The following is a 21,636-nucleotide window of genomic DNA, read 5'->3' as shown; positions in this document are numbered from 1 at the left end:
GGGATGGGCTTGGGCTTGACAAAATCCAATCCCTCCCCCTTGCTGACCGGAGGAACTTTGACGAGAGTAATTTTACTAGGTTCGAAACACCCAACGCCCTCCTCCGCTATGCCAAGGCTGCATTCTGGAGCCACGTACTGATATCTGAGATGTTTTGACTTCCAGGCTGAACTAAAGAATGTAAGCAGCTCTTTTAGAGCAGTGTCAGAACAGAGGGCACCGTCAGGCTTGAGAGACGACTAGGAGGATAGCTAAACATGCAAAGCCTTATGGGAGAGAGAACCAGAGAGGCATCAGCTAATCCAGGCCGCTATACAGAAATGCCCCAGGCTCTCGTATTTCTGCCACAAAAACATTATGCCCTGAAAATCTCATCGGTGTTTAAGGGGCCATCGGTCTCAGATCTTGCTCTTGCTTCTGCAAACCAATTTATAAATGTTCTAGCACTGACTCTGTAGCTAAGGTTGCCAACTTCCAGGTTGCAATGGAGGAGTGGGGGAATCAAACCCGGTTCTCCCAGATAAGAGAGCTCTGGCTGACCCAAGGCCCTTCCAGCGGCTGCAAGTGGAGGAGTGGGGGAATCAAACCCGGTTCTCCCAGATAAAAGAGCCGTGGCTGACCTAAGGCCATTCCAGCAGCTGCAAGTGGAGAACCGGGTTTGATTCCCCACTCCTCCACTTGCAGCTGCTGGAATGGCCTTGGGTCAACCAGAGCTCTCTTATCTGGGAGAACCGGGTTGGATTCCCCACTCCTCCACTTGCAGCTGCTGGAATGGCCTTGGGTCAGCCAGAGCTCTCTTATCTGGGAGAACCGGGTTTCATTCCCCACTTCTTCACTTGCAGCTGCTGGGATGGCCTTGGGTCAGCCATAGCTCTCTTCTCTGGGAGAACAGGGTTTGATTCCCCGCTCCTCCACTCGCAGCTGCTGGAATGGCCTTGGGTCAGCCAGAGCTCTCTTCTCTGGGAGAACCGGGTTTGATTCCCCACTCCTTCACTTGCAGCTGCTGGAATGGCCTTGGGTCAGCCATAGCTCTTGCAAGAGTTGTCCTTGAAAGGCCAGCTGCTATAATTCTCTCAGTCCCACCTACCTCACAGGGTGTCTGTTGTGGGGCGGGGAGGGTGTGACCCCTCTGAGATTCAGAGTATACAGCGAGATATAAATCGAATATCTTCTTCTTCCTTCCTGTCTTGCAGCTCTCAGACATCTGATGTTAATTCTCTGTGGCTGTTACGATAAGCAAGTCTGGCCACCCTTGGTCTATTTCAAAAGATATTTGCAATTGCAACCCTTGCTGGTCCAAAATTCAAATTTGCTGCCCAGTAGCATCATTAAGCTGTTTAGGCTGTCAGGTTCTCAAATTCAGTCTTTTTGTAGGAACTGAATAAGTTCCTTCCTAGGAAGCAGAGGGCTGGCTTCGTTCATTTTCACAATGAAATAGGCAGGAGTGGACCTTCAGTGGATAATAAGATTACTACTGTAATGCCCTCTACATGGGGCTGCCCCTGTGCTGAACCCGGAAACTGCAGCTAGTGCAGAACGTGGCAGCCAGACTGTTATCGGGACTCCCTAAGTGGGAGCACATAAAGCTGAGTCTGCGGGAACTGCACTGGCTGCCAATTGTGCACTGGATTCATTACAAGGTGTTGGTTATTACCTTTAAAGCCCTATAGGACCGAGGACCTGCCTACCTTAGGGACCGTCTCTCCCCATATTTTCCCCAGAGGGTACTGAGATCTGGTTTGTAAAATCTATTGACAATCACTGGGCCGAAGGAGGCCAGACTGAAAGCTACAAGGGAAAGGGTCTTTTCGATCACAGCTCCCCACTAGCGGAACCAATTACCAGAAGAGGTGCGGGCCTTGCCGAGCCTTACCCGGTTCCGCAGGGCCTGCAAGACTACCCTCTTTCAGTTGGCTTTTTCTTAATGTGGAACCTATTGTACCGTCGTCACGTCAAATTGTACGATGAGTAACATCGAGACTGTAGCACCAAACTAATTGGCTGGAATTGAATTTGATGGTTTTAATGAGATGGTTTTAATGTAATAATATATATAAGTGAATTGTATTATGTAATATGTTATGTTACCAGTGTGCTTTTATTATTGTGATGTTGTATTTTATGTTATGCTATGTGAGCCGCCCTGAGTCTGCTTCGGCGGGGAGGGTGGGATACAAATTAAATATTATTATTATTATTATTATTATTATTATTATTATTATTATTATTATTATTAGATCTGTGAAACATATTTTTGAGAACTAGTTCTAAGTTCAGAAACACACACACAAAAGGCTGCAGGCAATTTATTATTTTTATCATTATTTTAAAGAGGTCAGAAACAAAAGTAAAATCCAGTGTCGTCTTTGTTTTTTCAAATGCTGAGGCTAAAGTTCGCATCAAAGCGTATGTAATCCTAGACAGAGGGTGGTTGCAGTGCTGGAAACAGAATCTGTCAGGGGTGGAATTCTAGCAGGAGCTCCTTTGCATATTAGGCCACACACCCCTGGTGTAGCCAATCCTCCAAGAGCTTACAAAAAAGAGCTTTGTAAGCTCTTGGAGGATTGGCTACATCAGGGGTGTGTGGCCTAATATGCAAAGGAGCCCCTGCTAGAATTCCACCCCTGGACTCTGTAAATGCTCAAAATACATGTATGATTTTACAATGAACATTTATTTATTTTATTTATTTATTACTTTACATTTATATCCCGCCCACTCCGCAAGCGGACTCAGGGCGGCTCACAACATCATAAAAACAATCAATTCAATAAAACACATAAAACCATAATTTACTTATCAATTTAAAACTATTAGCGCTGGAAACAGAAACTAGTTCTGGGGCTGCCCGAGCTCTTATGAAACAAAGGCATGCTGAGAGACGATAGGACCAGTCATTGTTTGATCAGTCTGATCAGTACAATTGTGCACTGTCCGAAGACAACCAGAAGGCAGATCTAAAAAGCCAGTAAATGCCAAATTCTGCCCAGGCTCTGCCCCCTTTCCTAGAGAAAGACAAAAGAGGGAGGAGACCCAACCTGAAAGTCCACTCAGAATTTTTATGTTCTTAGATCCATCCAAATCAGCCAGACTTTCAGCAAAGTCCTGGGGTGGAATTCTAGCAGGAGCTCCTTTGCATATTAGGCCACACACCCCTGATGTAGCCAATCCTCCAAGAGCTTACAAGGCTCTTGTTTGTAAGCTCTTGGAGGATTGCTGACATCAGGGGTGTGTGGCCTAATATGCAAAGGAGCTCCTGCTAGAATTCCACCCCTGGCAAAGCTTATCCATTCTCATGCAGACAGGAAGACAGTTCTAAAAAGGGGCTCTTTTTACCACCAAGTGAACAAAAATGTATAGAAGTGACTGTTGGACTTGAAGCGGAAGCCCTTCTCCGAGGCGTAGACCTGGAAGGAGACTCGATAACCCTTCGCTCCCACGTCCATCTTGATGCAGTCCAGCAAGTCGGAGATGCTCGGCGAGGCCTTCCAGGGACCAAAGTTAACCACTGACTTCTTGTTCGTGTCCAAGCTGTTGAGGGCATCTTGGCACTTGGCGAGGTCCTCTTCGGTCTTCACCACGCACACCACGACGCCAGACTGGCGAGAGGCCATCGCCTCGGCCCGGGCGATGCGGATCATGAGCTCGATGTTCTCCGGATAGTGGGGCACGCGGGCGAGGAACTGTTTCCGAGCCACCTGCTCCCCAAAGATCTGTGGAGAGTCTTCCAGCTCTTTGATCAAGGGCTCGAGGTCGTAAAAGAAAGCTTCCTTGTACACCTCCTGGATGCACTGCGTGGGCACCTGGTTGCTGCGCAGGTATTCCAAAATGTATTTAAAATAAGTTCCAGGCCGGTCGATGAAGTACCTCCCTTCGGAGTCTGTTTGCAGCTTCGGCTGGCCAGAGTTAAACATTTCGGCCAGCTTGGACCGGGGGTGTTTCGTCAAAGTGCTAGAGGTGGTTGTGAAGATGTCCCCGCCGATGTTTAACTCGATGATTTGTGACTGCTGGCCACAAAAAGGGAGGGGGAAGAGAAATATACATTATTATACTTTATGATTCAGCCTCGTGCATTGAGAGAGCAGGACTCTCACAGGGTTGCCAACCTCCATGTGATGGCTCAAGATCTCATAGAAAGAATCACAGAGTTGGAAGGGGCCATGTAGAGGCCATCTAGTCCAACCCCCTGCTCAGTGCAGGATCAGCCTACAGTATCTGTGGCAAACAGGCCTAATTTCTGGCAGGATCTCACAGGAATGGAGCTCCAGAACCTCTAAATTTTATTGTGCTATTTCTTTCTTACCCCCCCCCCCAAAAAAAAATTGCTTCTGGGCTCCGTTTTTCAAACCCTGTGAGAATTTTGCTGAACTCTTAAGATCCGACAAACTTTCTAATATTTTCCCCCACAAAAAAAGGGGAAAAAATAACCAAAACTTATCAAGCAGACAGATGGAAATCTTCATCATACCACTGGCCACATCAGAGAAAGTAATTTTAAAAGTATGATGGGAGGAGTGTTCTCGCTGAGTTAGTGTGAGCTAGCTCATGATTTTTTAGCCTCCAGCTCACACATTTTTGTTTTACCTCAGGAAGGATGGCCGCTGACCAGTGTTCTCGCTAAGCTGAGTTAATGTGAGCTAGCTCATGATTTTTTAGCCTCCGCCGGCTCACACATTTTTGTCTCAGCTCAGGAAAAATGGCCCCAGAGCAAACTAATTGATGCAGGAGCTCACAACTTTCATGCCAGCTCACAAAGTAGAATTATTGCTCACAAGGCTCCACAGCTTAGACGGAACATTAGATGGGAGTAAGGTTTTATTCAGGGGGTTTTTTTGTAGAAAAGGCCCAGCAGGAACTCATTGGTATATTAGGCCACACCCCCTGATGTCACCATTGTTTCACATAGGGCTTTGTTGGTAGAAAAAGCCTCGTAGGAACTCATTTGCATGTCAGGCCACACTAGGCTTGCCAATCCCCAGGTCCCAGCAGGGGTTCTTCTGCTTTCCCAGGCTCCTTCCCGCTCCCAGTCAGCTGGCCAGCGGGGGGAAGCCCCGCCCCCACAGCCACCATGTGACTTTCCACCTCCAGAGGCTTCAGTCTCCGATTGAAAGGCTTCCTCTTGGGATGGTGTGTCTGTGTTACTTTGGAGAAGTTGGCAGCAACTCGTGAGTAGAGAAGCCAAGCCCTCACTTCAGAGTTGCCAGAAACGGGAGGGGGGAGGGAAATGTCTGCTGGGCACATCATTATTCCCTGTGTGGAGATCGATTCTCATAGGGTATAATGGGGAATTGATTTGGAGGTATCTGGGGCTTTATGGGGGCTGCTTTTTGAGGCAGAGGCACCAAAATTTCAGTATAGTGCCTCTCCCCAAAACACCCCCCAAGTTTTAAAACAATTGGACCAGGGGGTCCAATTCTGTGAGCCCCAAAAGGTGCCCCTATCCTTCATTATTTCCTATGGAAGGAAGACATTTAAAAAGGTGTGCCGTCCCTTTCAATGTGATGGCCAGAACTCCCTTGGAGTTCAATTATGCTTGTCACACCCTTGCTCCTGGCTCCGTCCCCCAAAGTCTCCTGGCTCCACTCTCAAAGTCCCCAGATATTTCTTGAATTGGACTTGGCAACCCTAGGCCATACTCCCTGATGCCAAGCCAGCTGGAACTGTGTTCCTGTGCGTTCCTGCTCAAAAATAATTTTTTTTAGTCCACCTTCCGGTGATGTCAGAGCTGTGAGCTCGGGCAATTGTTCATCCAGCCACAGTTTAAAAACCGCCTGCTCGTTTCAACTGATCTCCAAGCGACAGATTTCAGTTCACCCGGAGAAAAGGGCCCGTTTGGAAGGTGGGATTACGCCACTGCAACCCCTCCTCTCCCCAGACCTCACCTCCTCAGGCTCCACTCCCAAAACTTCCAGGCATTTCTCAACCCACAGCTGACAAGCCTCCTTCTTCAGGAGGTGGATCTCTCGGGCAGCCAATTTTGTGCCCCATTCGAAAAAGAAATAACCAGCCGTGCTGACTGGGTTGACCCGGGCCAGCCTGATCTTGTCAGAACTCAGAAACTAAGCAGGGTTAGCCCGGGATCGACTTTGGATGGAAGACCAGGCCTCAGAGTCAGCAGGAACTATAGGGTTGCCAAGTCCAATTCAAGAAATATCTGAGAACTTTGGGGGTGGAGCCAGGAGACTTTGGGGATGGAGCCAGGAGACATTAGGGGTGGAGCCAAAATCAAGGTTCTGACAAGCATAACTGAACTCCAAAAGGAGTTCTGGCCATTTAAAGGGACGGCACACCTATTCAATGCCTTCCCTCCCTTGGAAATAATGAAGGATAGGGGCACCTTCTTTGGGGGTTCATAGAATTGGACCCCCTAGTCCAATCGTTTTGAAACTTGGGGGGTATTTTGGGGAGAGGCACTAGATGCTATACTGAAAATTTGGTGCCTCTACCTCAAAAAACAGCCCCCCCCCCGAGCCCCAGATACCCGCAGATCAATTCTCCATTATTTTCTATGGGAATATATCTCCATAGGGAATAAGAGAGTTCCAAGCAGACACTCCCCTCCCCTCCCCCCACTTTCTGACGACCCTGGAGCAGGGGGAGGGGGCCTCCAAACTGGGGGATCCCCTGCCCCTACCTGGGGATTGGCAACCCTAAGGAGCTCCCAGGAGCACAGCTCCTGAACCTTTCTGAGGGTCACCCCTCTTACTCCCCACCTACCCTGTCCACTGAATAGTCGGTGCAGCTGCATAACAATCCCTGGATTAGGAGAGCGGGCAGCCAGCCAGCCACCAGGGGCTTTGCCACACCCCCAGCAGCCCTCATTAACCCCCCGAGAAGCCCCAACGCCCTTTCTCCACTTCTGATGTGATTTGGCGTGGCGGCAGGGCTGGATTAACAGGTAGGGTTGCCAAGTCCAATTCAAGAAATATCTGGGGACTTTGGGGGTGGAGCCAGGAGACATTGGGGCAGAGCCAGGAACAAGGGTGTGACAAGCATCATTGAACTCCAAAGGGAGTTCTGGCCATCACATTTAAAGGGACAGCACACCCTTTTTAAATGTCTTCTTTCCATAGGAAATAATGAAGGATAGCGGCACCTTCTTTTGGGGCTCATAGAATTGGCCCCCCTGGTCCAATCGTTTCGAAACTTGGGGGGTACTTTGGGGAGAGGCAAGAGATACTATACTGGAAATTTAGTGCCTCTGCCTCAAAATACAGCTCCCCCAGAGCCCCCGAAACCTCCAAATCAATTCCCCATTATACCCTATGAGAATCGATCTCCACATAGGGAATAATGAAGTGCTCAGCAGACGTTTCTGGCGACTCTGAAGCGAGGGACTGGCCTCTCTACTCACAAGTTGCTGCCAACTTCTCCCAAGTAGCACAGAGACACCATCCCAAGAGGAAGCCTTTCCAATCGGAGAGTGAAGCCTCCAGAGGTGGAAAGGCACATGGTCCTGAATGGGCGGGGCTTCCCCTGCCGGCCAGCTGACTGGGGGCGGGAAGGAGCCTGGGAAAGCGGAAGAACCCCCGCTGGGACCTGGGGATTGGCAAGCCTATTAACAGGCCAAGCAGACACTGGCCTAGGGACCCCCAGGCCTTTAGGGGCCCCGGGCCGACTTTTCCCCCCAGTTGCCCCCCCTACTTGCAGCTCTCCCAGCCTGCACACTCAGCCAGCAACTGAGCCGCTCTTTGCCTGACTTGCCTGGTGCTGGTGTCGTCGCCAAGTTTGCCTCTCTCTGCCTCTCCCCTGCAGCTTTGTCCAAGGGGCTTTGAGAAGGTGCCTGCAGCGGGGTCCAGGGGTGGTGGGGCAGGCGCTCCAACTCTGAGATAATTTGTGAGGAGCCCCCCAAGATTTTGACTGCCTAGGGGCCTCCACAGGGTTTAATCTGGCCCTGGGTGGCGGGTGGCTTGCTGGCCTTTTGACTGGGGAAGGGGCAGCCCAGGAGAGCCCCAGGCGAGTGAGGCCTGCTTGGGTTGGCAGGCCTCGCTCGCCCGGGGCTCTCCTTTCTTGCGTCGGGTTGCTTTTGGCTGGATGGGGCCCAGCATATGCTAACGAGTTATGCTGATGAGTTCCACCACGTATTTTCCTACAAAATGACCCCTGTGGAAGATTACTGAGAAAGTCCCGGGTCACTATGCAGAGCCACCAAAGATAGAGAGGTGTGAATTCTTCAACAGGCCTGGACTTTTAGCTCAGCCATGTTGGTGCCCGTTATCACAACAGTGCCATGAATAAAGCACTACCAGAATAACAGATGCAAAGCACTCCAAGATCCAAGGCCTGGGGTTGTGTGAATCTTCCATCAAGGACATTGTGAGGGAGATGGCATTCCAGGACTCATACTTCCTCCTCCAGTTGACAGTATACCATTGTTTATGGAGGGCTGTCCCTTCATAAGGCTGACTTCAGATAAGAAAGGAATGCAATTCAGTTCTGCTTGCATCTCAGCTCTACTAACAGCCAGACTTTTGGAAGGAAGAAGAACCAATCTAATAAAAGTCTAATATGTTGTACACAATAGTCTTCTGATTTCTAATATTTTAAATTCTGCTGCCCAGTCCAACAGGTAAGAAGGAGAAGACCATAGATTTATACCCCGCCCTTCTCTCAGAATCAGAGTCTCAGAGCGGCTCACAATCTCCTTTATCTTCTTGCCCTACAACAGACACTCTGTGAGGTAGGTGGGGGGTGACAAGAGCTCTCCCAGAAGCTGCCATTTTAAGGACAACTCCTGCGAGAGCTATGGCTGACCAAAGGCCATTCCAGCAGGTGCAAGTGGGGGAGTGGAGAATCAAACCCGGTTCACCCAGATAAGAGAGGTATGGTTGACCCAATGCCATTCCAGCAGCTGCAAGTGGAGGAGTGGGGAATCAAACCCGGTTTTCCCAGATAAGAGAGCTCTGGCTGACCCAAGGCCATTCCAGCAGGTTCAAGTGGAGGAGTGGGGAATCAAAGCCAGTTTTCCCAGATAAAAAAGCTCTGGCTGACCCAAGGCCATTCCAGCAGGTTCAAGTGGAGGAGTGGGGAATCAATCCAGTTATCCCAGATAAGACAGCTATGGCTGACCCAAGGCCATTCCAGCAGGTGCAAGTGGAGGAGTGGGGAATCAAACCCGGTTCTCCCAGGTAAGAGAGCTTTGGCTGACCGAAGGCCATTCCAGCAGCTGCAAGTGGAAGAGTGGAGAATCAAACCCGGTTCACCCAGATGAGAGAGCTCTGGCTGACCCAAGGCCATTCCAGAAGCTGCAAGTGAAGGAGTGGGGAATCAAACCTGGTTCTCCCAGATAAGAGAGGTATGGTTGACCCAATGCCATTCCAGCAGCTGCAAGTGGAGGAGTGGCGAATCAAATCCGGTTTTCCCAGATAAGAGAGCTCTGGCTGACCCAAGGCCATTCCAGCAGGTTCAAGTGGAGGAGTGGGGAATCAAAGCCAGTTTTCCCAGATAAAAGAGGTATGGTTGACCCAATGCCATTCCAGCAGGTTCAAGTGGAGAAGTGGGGAATCAAACCAGTTATCCCAGATAAGAGAGCTCTGGCTGACCCGAGGCCATTCCAGCAGCTGCAAGTGGAGGAGTGGGGAATCAAACCCGGTTCTCCCAGATAGGAGAGCTCTGGCTGACCCAAGGCCATTCCAGCATCTGCAAGTGGAGGAGTGGGGAATCAAACCCGGTTCTCCCAGATAGGAGAGCTCTGGCTGACCCAAGGCCATTCCAGCAGCTGCAAGTGGAGGAGTGGGGAATCAAACCTGGTTCTCCCAGATAAGAGAGGTATGGTTGACCCAATGCCATTCCAGCAGCTGCAAGTGGAGGAGTGGGGAATCAACCCGGTTATCCCAGATAAGAGAGCTCTAGCTGACCCAAGGCCATTCCAGCAGCTGCAAGTGGAGGAGTGGGGAATCAAACCCAGTTCTCCCAGAAAAGAGAGCTCTGGCTGACACAAGGGAATTCCAGCAGGTGCAAGTGGAGGAGTGGAGAATCAAACCCGGTTCTCCCAGATAAGAGAGTTATGGCTGACCCAAGGCCATTCCAGCAGCTGCAGGAGTGGGGAATCAAACCCAGTTCTCCCAGATTGGAGAGCTCTGGCTGATCCAAGGCCATTCCAGCATCTGCAAGTGAAGGAGTGGGGAATCAAACCTGGTTCTCCCAGATAAGAGAGGTATGGTTGACCCAAGGCCATTCCAGCAGCTTCAAGTGGAGGAGTGGGGAATCAAACCCAGTTCTCGGAGATAGGAGAGCTCTGGCTGACCCAAGGCCATTCCAGCAGCTGCAAGTGGAGAAGTGGGGAATCAAACCCAGTTCTCCCAGAAAAGAGAGCTCTGGCAGACACAAGGGAATTCCAGCAGGTGCAAGTGGGGGAGTGGAGAATCAAACCCGGTTCTCCCAGATAAGAGAGCTATGGCTGACCCAAGGCCATTCCAGCAGCTGCAAGTGGAGGAGTGGGGAATCAAACCCGGTTTTCCCAGATAAAAGAGGTATGGTTGACCCAATGCCATTCCAGCAGCTGCAAGTGGAGGAGTGGGGAATCAAACCCGGTTATCCCAGATAAGAGAGCTCTAGCTGACCCAAGGCCATTCCAGCAGCTGCAAGTGGAGGAGTGGGGAATCAAACCCAGTTCTCCCAGAAAAGAGAGCTCTGGCTGACACAAGGCAATTCCAGCAGGTGCAAGTGTGGGAGTGTAGAATCAAACCCGGTTCTCCCAGATAAAAGAGCTATGGCTGACACAAGGCCATTCCAGCAGGTGCAAGTGGAGGAGAGGGGAATCAAACCCGGTTCTCCCAGATAAGAGAGCTCTGGCTGCCCAAGGCCATTCCAGCAGCTGCAAGTGGAGGAGTGGGGAATCAAACCCAGTTATCCCAGAAAAGAGAGCTCTGGCTGACACAAGGGAATTCCAGCAGGTGCAAGTGGAGGAGTGGATAATCAAACCCGGTTCTCCCAGATAAGAGAGTTATGGCTGACCCAAGGCCATTCCAGCAGCTTCAAGTGGAGGAGTGGGGAATCAAACCCAGTTCTCGGAGATAGAAGAGCTCTGGCTGACCCACGGCCATTCCAGCAGCTGCAAGTGGAGAAGTGGGGAATCAAACCCGGTTCTCCCAGAGGAGAGAGCTCTGGCTGACCCAAGGCCATTCCAGCAGCTGCAAGTGGAGGAGTGGGGAATCAAACCCGGTTCTCCCAGAGAAGAGAGCTCTGGCTGACCCAAGGCCATTCCAGCAGCTGCAAGTGGAGGAGTGGGGGAATCAAACTCAGTTCTTTGGGGTACCCTGCCAGAAAGCCCACCCTCCCAAGCATCCATTTTCTCCAGGGGAAAATATCGCTGTAGCCTGCAGATTAGCTCTCATTTCAGGGGTTCCCAAGTCCCACCTGGAGGCTGCCCTCTGGACTAATTTGCCAACTCTTGCTTAGAACGTTCTTGGAGATTTGGAGGGTAGAGAGGCAGAGTTTGGTGTAAGGAACAGAAGGTAGGATGCCACGGAATCCACCTTCCAAAACATCGATGTTCTCCTGATACCCGGGAAGACACCCCTGTACTTATTCCCAAGCCACGCACCCCTGGAATGTGATATTGCAATGTAACCCTAGAATATTAATTGGATACAGCAATGCCCATCTGAATTGGAATGGTCTTTCTTGCACATAAGGGAGACAAATCCAGTTCCTTCTTGACCCAAAGCAGGTCTGTAATGTGATTCTGGTTCACAGGCCAGAACAACATGATGCCAGCTGAAAGGTTGAGAAGCGTCCATCTTTCTGCTCCTGGGAATGAAAAAGTTTCGGGCTCAGAGAGGTGGTGTGGGCAGTGCCATAAAAATTCCTTCACTCTTTTGGCAACCTTTAAAAGTCTTGTTATCAAAGCATAAGGAAATAAGAATGACCTAGGAAACCTCCAACAAAAATAAATGGCTTGTGTCTGTTATTCCTCAGCAAGACCGCAGAAAACACGAAGGTTAGAGGCTAAGCACTCCTCTTGTTGCGAATGTGTGTTATAACCTGTAAACTGATCTCACAATTTTGACTCTTAACAAAGTTTCTGTTTTTCTTTAATTAATTGCTAAGGCCGTCAAAGTCAGCCAGTCCCCTGACCACTTGATGGATGCCCATCCATGGTTGACACTAAGAGAGAAATCTATCACTTTTGGGGAGCTTCAAAGGAACCAGTTTTGGGGAAAACAAGGCCATAAAGTAATTTGGCCAGTGTAATTAAAATGCCTATGGTGGGGTATGGATCTATGATGCGAATGGTCTCTGATTGGATATTACACATATGACACCCCGATTTTCCATTGGTGTGACACTCTGCCCCCTCATTGGGTAGGTTAATTGAGTGATGTGACGTAATTTACCCTAGAAAACAGACAACCCAACCTGTCAGGTTAGGGGAAAAGAGGGATCCTGAGTGCAGAAGAAGAAAAAGGAAGGAAAAAGGGAATCCCTTCATCCTCTCCTTCCTCCACCCCCTTCCTACCCTCACCCCCCCTTCCTCTCAAGAGAAATCTCCCTCCAGAAGCCTTGCATTTCCTCTGACTGAGCCTACCCTGCAAAGATATAGGTATTGTATCACCTTCCCCCATCCTGCTTATTCAGCTAAACTCTTTGTAATTCCTCTTGTATGCTTGAAATTGTTTGATTGAGATGTAGCTATTTGAAACCCTATGCTATAATAAAATCCATTATTAGCCAAAGGATTTTCAGTGGTCTGTCTCCGTAGACAAAGACATAGATCCTATACACCTCACCTCTCGTAGGCCTACCATTTTGAGCTAAGAAATATTAATATTCCCCAATAAAAAGCTGTTTGAGGTGCAACACTCCGGGGAAACTGATTTTTGTTGCCTGGAGGCGAGTTGTAATTCCAGGGCATGGGTGGCCAAACTGTGGCTCTCAAAGCCCCCCGCTACCTAATCAGCTGGCTTGGAGAAGGAACGTGCCTCTTTAAATCTCTTCTACAAGCCAGCCGGCAGCTTGAAGGATGCCTTTAAAGCTGCTTTCTTTCCACCTCCCCCATCTAGTTGCTTTTCTTCCTGTCTTGTGGCTCTCAAACATCTGATATTCATGCCTTGCGGCTGTCAAACATCTGGCGTTTATTCTGTGTGGCTCTTACATTAAGCAAGTTTGGCCACCCCAGGGGCTCCCCAGTTCCCTCCTGGAGGCTGTCCTAAGGGTTGCCAGCTCCTGGCCAGGAAATCCCTGGAGATTTGGGGGAAGTAGAGGTTGGGGGAGGAGTAGGGTTGCCAAGTCCCAATTCAAGAAATACCTGGGGACTTTGGGGGCGGAGCCAGGAGACACTGGGGGTGGAGTCAGAACTCCAAAGGGAGTTCTGGCCAACACATTCAAAGGGACCGCACACCTTTTCAATGCCTTCCCTCCATTGGAAATAATGAAGGATAGGGGCAACTTCTTTGGGGGCTCATAAAATTGGACCCCTCAGTCCAATCTTTTTGAAACTTGGAGGGGCTTTTGAGGAGATGTGTTGGATGCTATGCTCCAAATTTGGTGTGTCTACCGTAAAAAACAGACCCCCCCCCTCCCAGAGCCCCATGGATCAATTCTCCATTATACCCTATGGGAATCACTCTCCATAGGGAATAATGGAGTGCTCAGCAGACATTTCCCCTCCCCCTGCTTTTTGATGACCCTGAAGTGGGGGGGAGGGCCACCAAACCAGGGGATCCCCTGCCCCCACCTGGGGATTGGCAGTCTTAGGGAAGGGAGACTATGCTGTAGAGCAGGGGCGGGCCGACTTGCTCAATGTAAGAGCCACATAGTATAAACGTCAGATGTTTGAGAGCCACAACCGCAAGACATGAATGTCAGATGCTTGAGAGTGGGGAGGGAGGCAAATAGATGGGGGGAGAGAGAGAGGTGAAAAGAAAGCAACTTTAAATGCATCCTCCAAGTCACTGGCTGGCTTGGTTCCGGGTAGGGTTGCCAAGTCCAATTTAAGAAATATCTGGGGACTTTGGGGGTGGAGCCAGGAGACATTGGGGGTGGAGCCAAGATCAAGGCTGTGACAAGCATAATTGAACTCCAAAGGGAGTTCTGGCCATCACATTTAAAGGGACGGCACACCTTTTCAATTCCTTTCTTCCATAGGAAATCATGAAGGATAGGGGCACCTTCTTTTGAGGCTCATAGAATTGGACCCCCTGGTCCAATCGTTTTGAAACTTGGGGAGTATTTTGGGGAGAGGCACTAGATGCTATACTGAAAATGTGGTGCCTCTACCCCAAAACACAGACCCCCCAGAGCCCCAGATACCCACGGATCAATTCTCCATGATTTTCTATGGGAATAAATCTCCATAGGGAATAACAGACTTCCCAGCAGACATTTCCCTCCCTCCCCCCCCCCCCGCTTTCTGACGACCCTGAAGCGGGGGGAGGGCCTCCAAACCGGGGGACCCCCTGCCCCCACCTGGGGATTGGCAACCCTAGTTCAGGGAAGCGATAGAAAGAGAGAATTGCGGTGGGGGTCTTCGAGAGCCACATGTGGCCCCTGAGCCACAGTTTTGGCCCCCCCCTGCTATATAGGCCACCCTCCCAAAGCAGTCATATTCTCCATTTTTTTTCTGATTTCTGCAGCCTGGAGTGTGAGGCTCTGTTCCTTGACACTATTGCTGAATGCTGATTACTAACCAGCTTGATCAGTGCACATATATGCTCACCAACCTACGCTAGTAGAACAGTAGAAGGGGGGCCGAGTAGGGAATAGCCGAAGAGTAGTTTCCCAGGAATATCAAAGGTTGTTAGGCAGTCTTTGAAGTGGGGAATGCCTGGCAGATTCTCACCTCCCCCCTAGAGGCAGCAAGGACATTCCCCCCCCCCCGCGGGAAATGCAACCACCAACTGTAGGAGGTAAGGGGGGGACCGTGTGAAAAGTCTCACATGCAAAAGCAGCCTTTGTTTTGGGAATTGGGGGTAGTTGCAATTGCTTTGATGTAGAATATTAAATACCAATGATTCCAACTGCTTGCCATCCGTTCCAATGCCTACCGTGCTGGAGTAACTTCGGAGTACACATTTATTGAATCATTGGTATTTAATATCCTGCATCAAAGCAATTGCAACTACCCCCAATTCCCAAAACAAAGGCTGCTTTTGCATGTGAGACTTTTCACACGGTCCCCCCCTTATCTCCAACAGTTGGTGGTTACATTTTCGGGGGGGGGGGGGGGGCAATGTCCTTGCTGCCTCTAGGGGGGAGGTGAGAATCTGCCAGGCATTCCCCACTTCAAAGACTGCCTAACAACCTTTGATATTCCTGGGAAGCTGCTCTTCGGCTATTCCCTACTTCGGCCCCCCTTCTACTGTTCTACTAGCGTAGGTTAGTGAGCATATACGTGCACTGATCAAGCTGGTTAGTAATCAGCATTCAGCAATAGTGTCAATGAACAGAGCCTGACATGGAGATGAGCTGTAATCCCCGGGGGATCCCCAGGTGCCTCCTGGAGGCTGGCACCCCATGCCACTCACTCGATGGGCAGTGATTGCAGCGAAGGCGGGAACCTCGCCTCCGCATTCCATCGCGCATTCTGGCTCCAGGTCGGCCCCTGATAGGCGCGCTGGGCTTTTTTTTTTTTTTGGAGGGCACTGACGTCATCCCGGGCTGGGCTTTTGAAGGGAGCACCTGTCCTCCCGGGCTTTTCCGGATCGCGTCTTTGCAGGATCCCTTTGGTGGGCACCTAGGCTTCCTAGCTAATTGCACCGCGTGGGGGGGTTCGCCTCCTTTGCTTTCCCTGCGCTTGCTGCAAGAGTCCTCGGAGAGCATCCGATTCTCCAACACACCACTTTTTGCAATCTCGCCTCCTGTAAGTGCTTTTGCAACTTTTCTTTAAACCCCTCGCTTCCTCCGCCTCCTCCCTTGCTGGAGCCTGTTTGCTCGGGAGCCGCCGGCGGTTGCCACGTTCCCCCCACCTCCGGGGTTAGAGTGGCCTGATCTTGGTTCCAAACTCGTGGAGAACTGGAGAGTTCAAGGGCCTCGTTGGGGCGCAAGGCCGGGGAGTTAGTGCACCCTCCAACGCAGCCTTTTTCCTCCCGGGGATCTGAGCTCTGTCGCCTGGAAGGGAGCTGCAATCTCGGTTGATCTCCAGGTCTCCCCTAGAGGTTGGCATCCTGGAAGCGTCGGCGTCCGCTGCTGCCTGATTGGGCTGGACTCTCCTCGCCCCGGTCCGGATCTCCGGCAGCCTGAGCCAGAATCCCGCGAAAGGGGAGCCCCCGTTGCCTTTTGGAGCGGTGAGTCTTTAAATTTAACCCGTTTTAACGTTTTAGAAATTGCACGAGCGTCTTTGGTGATGGGGTTCATTAGAAGAGGCCAGTTGTAAGCCTAGGCAGGCTGCAGTTGCACTGGTCGAGAGGCTTAGTCGGCCATTTGGGGCGGAATGGATTACGTTGCTTTTGGCTGAGGATTTTGTTGCCCATGTCTGTCTCCCACAGTTACTAATAATGGGAATGTTTAAATCTTAAAACACACACTCATCTGCTGTTTGTGGCTTGCATAATACTTAGTAAAACGAACTGTGCTGCCCCAATGAGCTTGGATTGGAATAGAGTGGTGAAGCTGCAGTGCTGCAGTCGGAGCCCTCTGCTCATGACCTGAGTTCGATCCCAGCGGAAGCTGGGTTCAGGTAGCCGGCTCCAGGTGGACTCAGCCTTCCATCCTTCCGAGGTCGGTCAAATGAGTCCCCAGCTTGCTGGGGGGGAAGTGTAAGAGACTGGGGAAGGCAATGGCAAACCACCCCGTTAAAAAGTCTGCTGTGAAAACGTTGTGAAAGCAATGTCACCCCAGAGTCGGAAACGACTGGTGCTTGCACAGGGGACTACCGTTACCTTTATTTTTTTACATGCTCATAACCTACATTGGAACTACAGTAATTAGATAGGCTTTTTGGCTAAACTGAGTGTTTCAACAGGCCGCTTAACTTTACTGAGAGCCAGTTTGGTGGTTAAGTGTGTGGACTCTTATCTGGGAGAACCGGGTTTAATTCCCCACTCCTCCACTTGCAGTTGCTGGAATGGCCTTGGGTCAGCCATAGCTCTCTTATCTGGGAGAAACGGGTTTGATTCCCCCCTCCTCCACTTGAAGCTGCTGGAATGGCCTGGGGTCAGCCATAGCTCTCTTATCTGGGAGAACCGGGCTTGATTCCCCACTCCTCCACTTGCAGCTGCTGGAATGGCCTTGGGTCAGCCAGAGCTCTCTTCTCTGGGAGAACCGGGTTTGATTCCCCACTCCTCCACTTGCAGCTGCTGGAATGGCCTTGGGTCAGCCATAGCTCTCTTATTTGGGAGAACCGGGTTTGATTCCCCACTCCTCCACTTGCAGCTGCTGGAATGGCCTTGGGTCAGCCAGAGCTCTCTTATCTGGGAGAACCGGGTTTGATTCCCCCACTCCTCCACTTGCAGCTGCTGGAATGGCCTTGGGTCAGCCAGAGCTCTCTTATCTGGGAGAACCGGGTTTGATTCCCCCACTCCTCCACTTGCAGCTGCTGGAATGGCCTTGGGTCAGCCAGAGCTCTCTTATCTGGGAGAACCGGGTTTGATTCCCCCACTCCTCCACTTGCAGCTGCTGGAATGGCCTTGGGTCAGCCAGAGCTCTCTTATCTGGGAGAACCGGGTTTGATTCCCCCACTCCTCCACTTGCAGCTGCTGGAATGGCCTTGGGTCAGCCAGAGCTCTCTTATCTGGGAGAACCGGGTTTGATTCCCCACTCCTCCACTTGCAGCTGCTGGAATGGCCTTGGGTCAGCCAGAGCTCTCTTATCTGGGAGAACCAGGTTTGATTCCCCCACTCCTCCACTTGCAGCTGCTGGAATGGCCTTGGGTCAGCCAGAGCTCTCTTATCTGGGAGAACCGAGTTTGATTCCCCACTCCTTCACTTGCAGTTGCTGGAATGGCCTTGGGTCAGCCATAGATCTCTTATCTGGAAGAACCGGGTTTAATTCCCCACTCCTCCACTTGCAGTTGCTGGAATGGCCTTGGGTCAGCCATAGGTGTAGGAGTTGTCCTTAAAAGAGCAGCTGCTGTAAGAGCTCTCGCAGCTCCACCTACCTCACAGGGTGTCTGTTGTGTGTGTGGGGGGGGGGGGAAGGTAAAGGAGATTGTGACCGCTCTGAAACTCTGATATTCAGAGTATAGGGCAGGATATAAATCCAAAATCTTCCAATATCTACTTTGCTTATAAATGTTGGCGTGCCCTCTTTTTTTATAGCGGGGGTGGCCAAACTTTCTTAACATAAGAGCCACACCGAATAAACAGATGTTTGAGAGCTGCAAGATGGAAGGTGGAAAGAAAGCAAATAGATGGGGGGAGGAGAGGTGGAAAGAAAGCAACTTCAAATGCATTCTCCAAGCTGGCAGCCAATGGGGTGGTGGGGCTTTTGAGAGCCTCACAATTTGTGTGAAAGAGCCACAGTTTGGCCACCCCTGCTCTATAGTCTAGCTGCTATTGTGCAGGGATTTTCTTTTCTTAATTGCAAAATGCCTTCTAAGCGTGCCGCCTCCGACAACAAAACCAATGCAAAGGTGGGTTAAGTGCAATGTTTCCTTTAAGATGCAGAGTCCAGTGAGCAAAAAAATTTTATTTTATGAACGACTGGCGTTAAAGTTGTGAGCTGCTGCATCAATTATTGCGCTCTGGGGTCATCCTCCCTGAGCTAACACAAAAATGAGTGAGCCGGAGGCGCCAAATCTGTGAGCTAGCTCACGCTAACTCAGCTTAGAGGGCACACTGGTCAGGTGCCCACTTCAGGAAATGCTGGTAAGGGCAAGCATTTGCCCAAAAGGGTGGCTAAGGGCCCGGCTCTTATAAAAACTGGCTCTTCAACTGCCAAAAAATCACCATGTGGGATTCAAGGATTCAGAAACCCCTTAAAAGTTCCCACACCTGGCAAAACCCTTCCAGCAGCTTCCGTAGCAGATAATTTGGCCGTTCTGGTGGGGATTGCACACCCTTTGGCCGTTCTGGTGGGGATTGCACACCCTCTCGAACAAAAAATAATAACCCCTAAGGTTGCTGAGTCTAATTCAAGAAATATCTGGGGGTGTTGGGGGTGGAGCCAGAGTAAGGGTGTGACAAGCATAATTGAACTCCAAAGGGAGTTCTGGCCATCACATTTAAAGGAACAGCACACCTTTCCAATTCCTTCCTTCCATAGGAAATAATGAAGGATAGGGCTACCTTCTCCTGGGGCTCATAGAATTGAACCCCCTGGTCCAATCTTTTTGAAACTTGGAGGGTGTTTTGAGGAGAGGCATCAGATGCTGTGCTACAAATTTGGTACCTCTACCTCAAAAAACAGTTGCCCCAAATACCCATGGATCAATTCTCCATTATACCCTATTGCAGTGTTTCCCATTTGCAGGGTCGTGACCCGGTACCGGGCCACGCCTCGCTACCAGGTCACAAGAAAAGCCAAAGCTAGCCCCGCCCCCAGCAAAGCATGACCTCTGCTTTTTTCCTTCCCCCATCTCTCTGTTGTGCAGAAAAAAGCTAGCCTTGAAGACTGACACAGGCTGCAAAGCCTGCACTCCGTTTGGCTTCCTTCCTTCCCCCGCCTCTCTGTTGTGCAGATAGAAGCTAGCCTTGAAGACTGACACAGGCTGCAAAGTCTGAGCTCTTTTTGGCTTCCTTCCTTCCCCCGTCTCTGTGTTGTGCAGAAAGGAGCCGGGCTGCCTCTCCTTCCTTCTCCCTCCCATTTTTACCAAATGATCTTTGGGCAGAATTGTTGCTGGCTGAGGTCATCTGATGGTGAAGAAGGCTTTTTTTTCTTTGCCCCCCCCCCCCTTTCTTTCTTCCTTCCCTGCAAGTGATGCTCTGTCTATATTCTTGGTGCTGGGAGGGGTGGGGAAGCAACAGTGGGAGGGCTTCTAGTGCCCTGGCCCCACTGGTTGTCATTCTGGAAGTGACATCACAGGAAAAGGTGGAGTTTTGGTTCAGTGTGCCCCAGAAGTGACATCACTTGGCCCTTGACACCACAGGAAATGGCATAATTCCTGTCTCCCGGCTCCACCCCCCAAAGTCTCCTGGCTCCACCCCCAAATTTTAGTGGGTCGCGAAGAAGTGTAAAAATAACTGAGCCACAGGAAGTTTGGGAAACCCTGCCCTATTGGAATCAGTCTCCATAAGGAATAATAGAGTTCCCAGCAGACATTTCCCTCTCCCCCGCCTGCTTTCTGATGACCCTGAAATGGAGAGCCTCCAAACCGGGAGATCCCCTGCCCCCACCTGGGGATTGGCAACCCTATAACCCCCAGAGCCCTCCTTGAAACCGGATTGACATTCAGGGAGAGTCCCTTGTCTCCAAAAGCCCTGGAAACAGTAGCTGTTTGCAGTTCACACTCACCGTTTGCAAGTTGCTGGCCTTCTGTTTCCCAAAAGGTTTTGGTTCTGCGGGAACGCTCATCTTTTCTCCTCTCCGCCAACAAAACTACAGGAAGGCAGAGCGGATTTGTGAGTTAGGCAGGGAGCAGAGCACCTCCGTATTCCTCTCGGTCTCCCTCCTCTCTGTGGCCAGGCGGTGACTCATGGACCCACCCACACCTGTCCACTCTCCCCTCCGCCCTCGGGCCAAAGTTGTGCTTTCGAGGTCTTTTTGGCTGGTGTTCAGTCACGGCAGGTGGAAGTCTGGCTTTGACTTCTAAGCACAGATCTTTGGGAAAGGGCAGTAGGGAGGTGTGGTCTTCACAGAGCTTCACCTGTATGCATAAGTGGGGGAGAAGACCCAGGAAGGCAATTCCACCCCCCAGGCCTTCAGCTACACAAATTAACCTGACCTGAAACACTCCCTTTGGTGACTGTCATTTGTTGAACGGGTTACACCCTGATTCTGCTGTTTTCCCTGGCCCCTTTGCCCTCCTCTTTTAAAGGCACAGTGGCCTCAGCTAAACAACTCTCCCGGGCACACCTCTTTTGCCTACAAAGGCCAGAATGACTGTTTCGAGAGGGACAGTGTAACCTGCAGTTTGCGCTCCCTTTGTTGGGACCAGTGTGGGCCACGCGCAAAGCTATTGGAGCATGTAGGATCCAGGAAAGTTTGCATCCAGTGCCCATGCGCACCACAAATTCCTGGGGCACAGGGACTGGTGTCTGTTTTTAACCCTTTTAAAACCTTTTTTAAACTATGAAGAGGCTAGGACAGGGGTGGCCAAACTGTGGCTCGGGGGCCACATGCGGCTCTTTCACACATCCTGTGGCTCTCGTTAAACCACTAAGCCAAGCCAGCTGGCAGCGTGGAGGAGTCACTTTACTTAAAGTTGCTTTCTTCCCACCTCTCCCTCCCCATCTATTTTTCTTCCCTCCCTCCCTCAAACATCTGACATTCATGACTTGTGGCTCTCAGGCATCTGACATTTATTCTGTGTGCCTCTTAGAGTTTGGCCACCCCTGGGCTAGGGTTTTTTAGCTTGGGGAAAGAACAACTGGGGGTTGATGGAGGTTTGAAAAATTAGGCATGGGATAGAGAAAGTAGAGAATAGAACTTTTCTCTAGAGTTGCCAGGTCCAATTCAAGAACTACCTGGGGACTTTGGGGGTGGAGCCAGGAGCACGATTGAACTCCAAGGGGAGTTCTGGCCACCACGTGCCTTCTCTCAGTTTGGTGTAGTGGTTAAGTGTGCGGACTCTTATCTGGGAGAACCGGGTTTGATTTC

At 50.6% G+C, this 21,636-nt stretch overlaps 1 protein-coding gene across 2 annotated transcripts; it reads right to left on the bottom strand.

The window, feature by feature from the left end:
• Positions 1-2,290: 2,290 nt before the first annotated feature.
• Positions 2,291-20,888, bottom strand: KCTD14 (potassium channel tetramerization domain containing 14). Of its 2 annotated transcripts, none has more exons than XR_009555219.1 (3): positions 20,332-20,888; positions 3,154-4,007; positions 2,291-2,506 (listed from the first exon to the last, which is right to left on the bottom strand). XR_009555219.1 is itself a non-coding variant. In XM_060235017.1 (3 exons), exons 1-2 carry the CDS (start codon positions 20,389-20,391, stop codon positions 3,333-3,335), a joined length of 735 nt encoding a protein of 244 aa, XP_060091000.1. In that variant the 5' UTR covers positions 20,392-20,725; the 3' UTR covers positions 2,291-2,479; positions 3,304-3,332. The 2 variants fall into 2 exon arrangements, 1 of the variants encoding a protein (XP_060091000.1); XM_060235017.1 differs by having other exon boundaries at positions 2,291-2,479; positions 3,304-4,007; positions 20,332-20,725.
• Between the last annotated feature and the right edge of the window lie 748 nt (positions 20,889-21,636).

The sequence above is a fragment of the Heteronotia binoei genome, chromosome 3, assembly GCF_032191835.1.
Source record: "Heteronotia binoei isolate CCM8104 ecotype False Entrance Well chromosome 3, APGP_CSIRO_Hbin_v1, whole genome shotgun sequence".
In the NCBI taxonomy this organism is placed as follows: Eukaryota; Metazoa; Chordata; class Lepidosauria; order Squamata; family Gekkonidae; genus Heteronotia; species Heteronotia binoei.
The sequence above is the reverse complement of the archived record's forward strand: the minus strand, read 5'-3'. Positions and strand labels throughout refer to the sequence as shown.

Coding starts and splice junctions, on each gene's coding strand:
- KCTD14 (XM_060235017.1), bottom strand. CDS start 20,391: ATGAGCGTTCCCGCAGAACCAAAACCTTTTGGGAAACAGAAGGCCAGC. Junction 4,008..20,331: donor AGGCCAGCAACTTGCAAACG/GTGAGTGTGAAC, acceptor TTTTGTGGCCAG/CAGTCACAAATCATCGAGTT.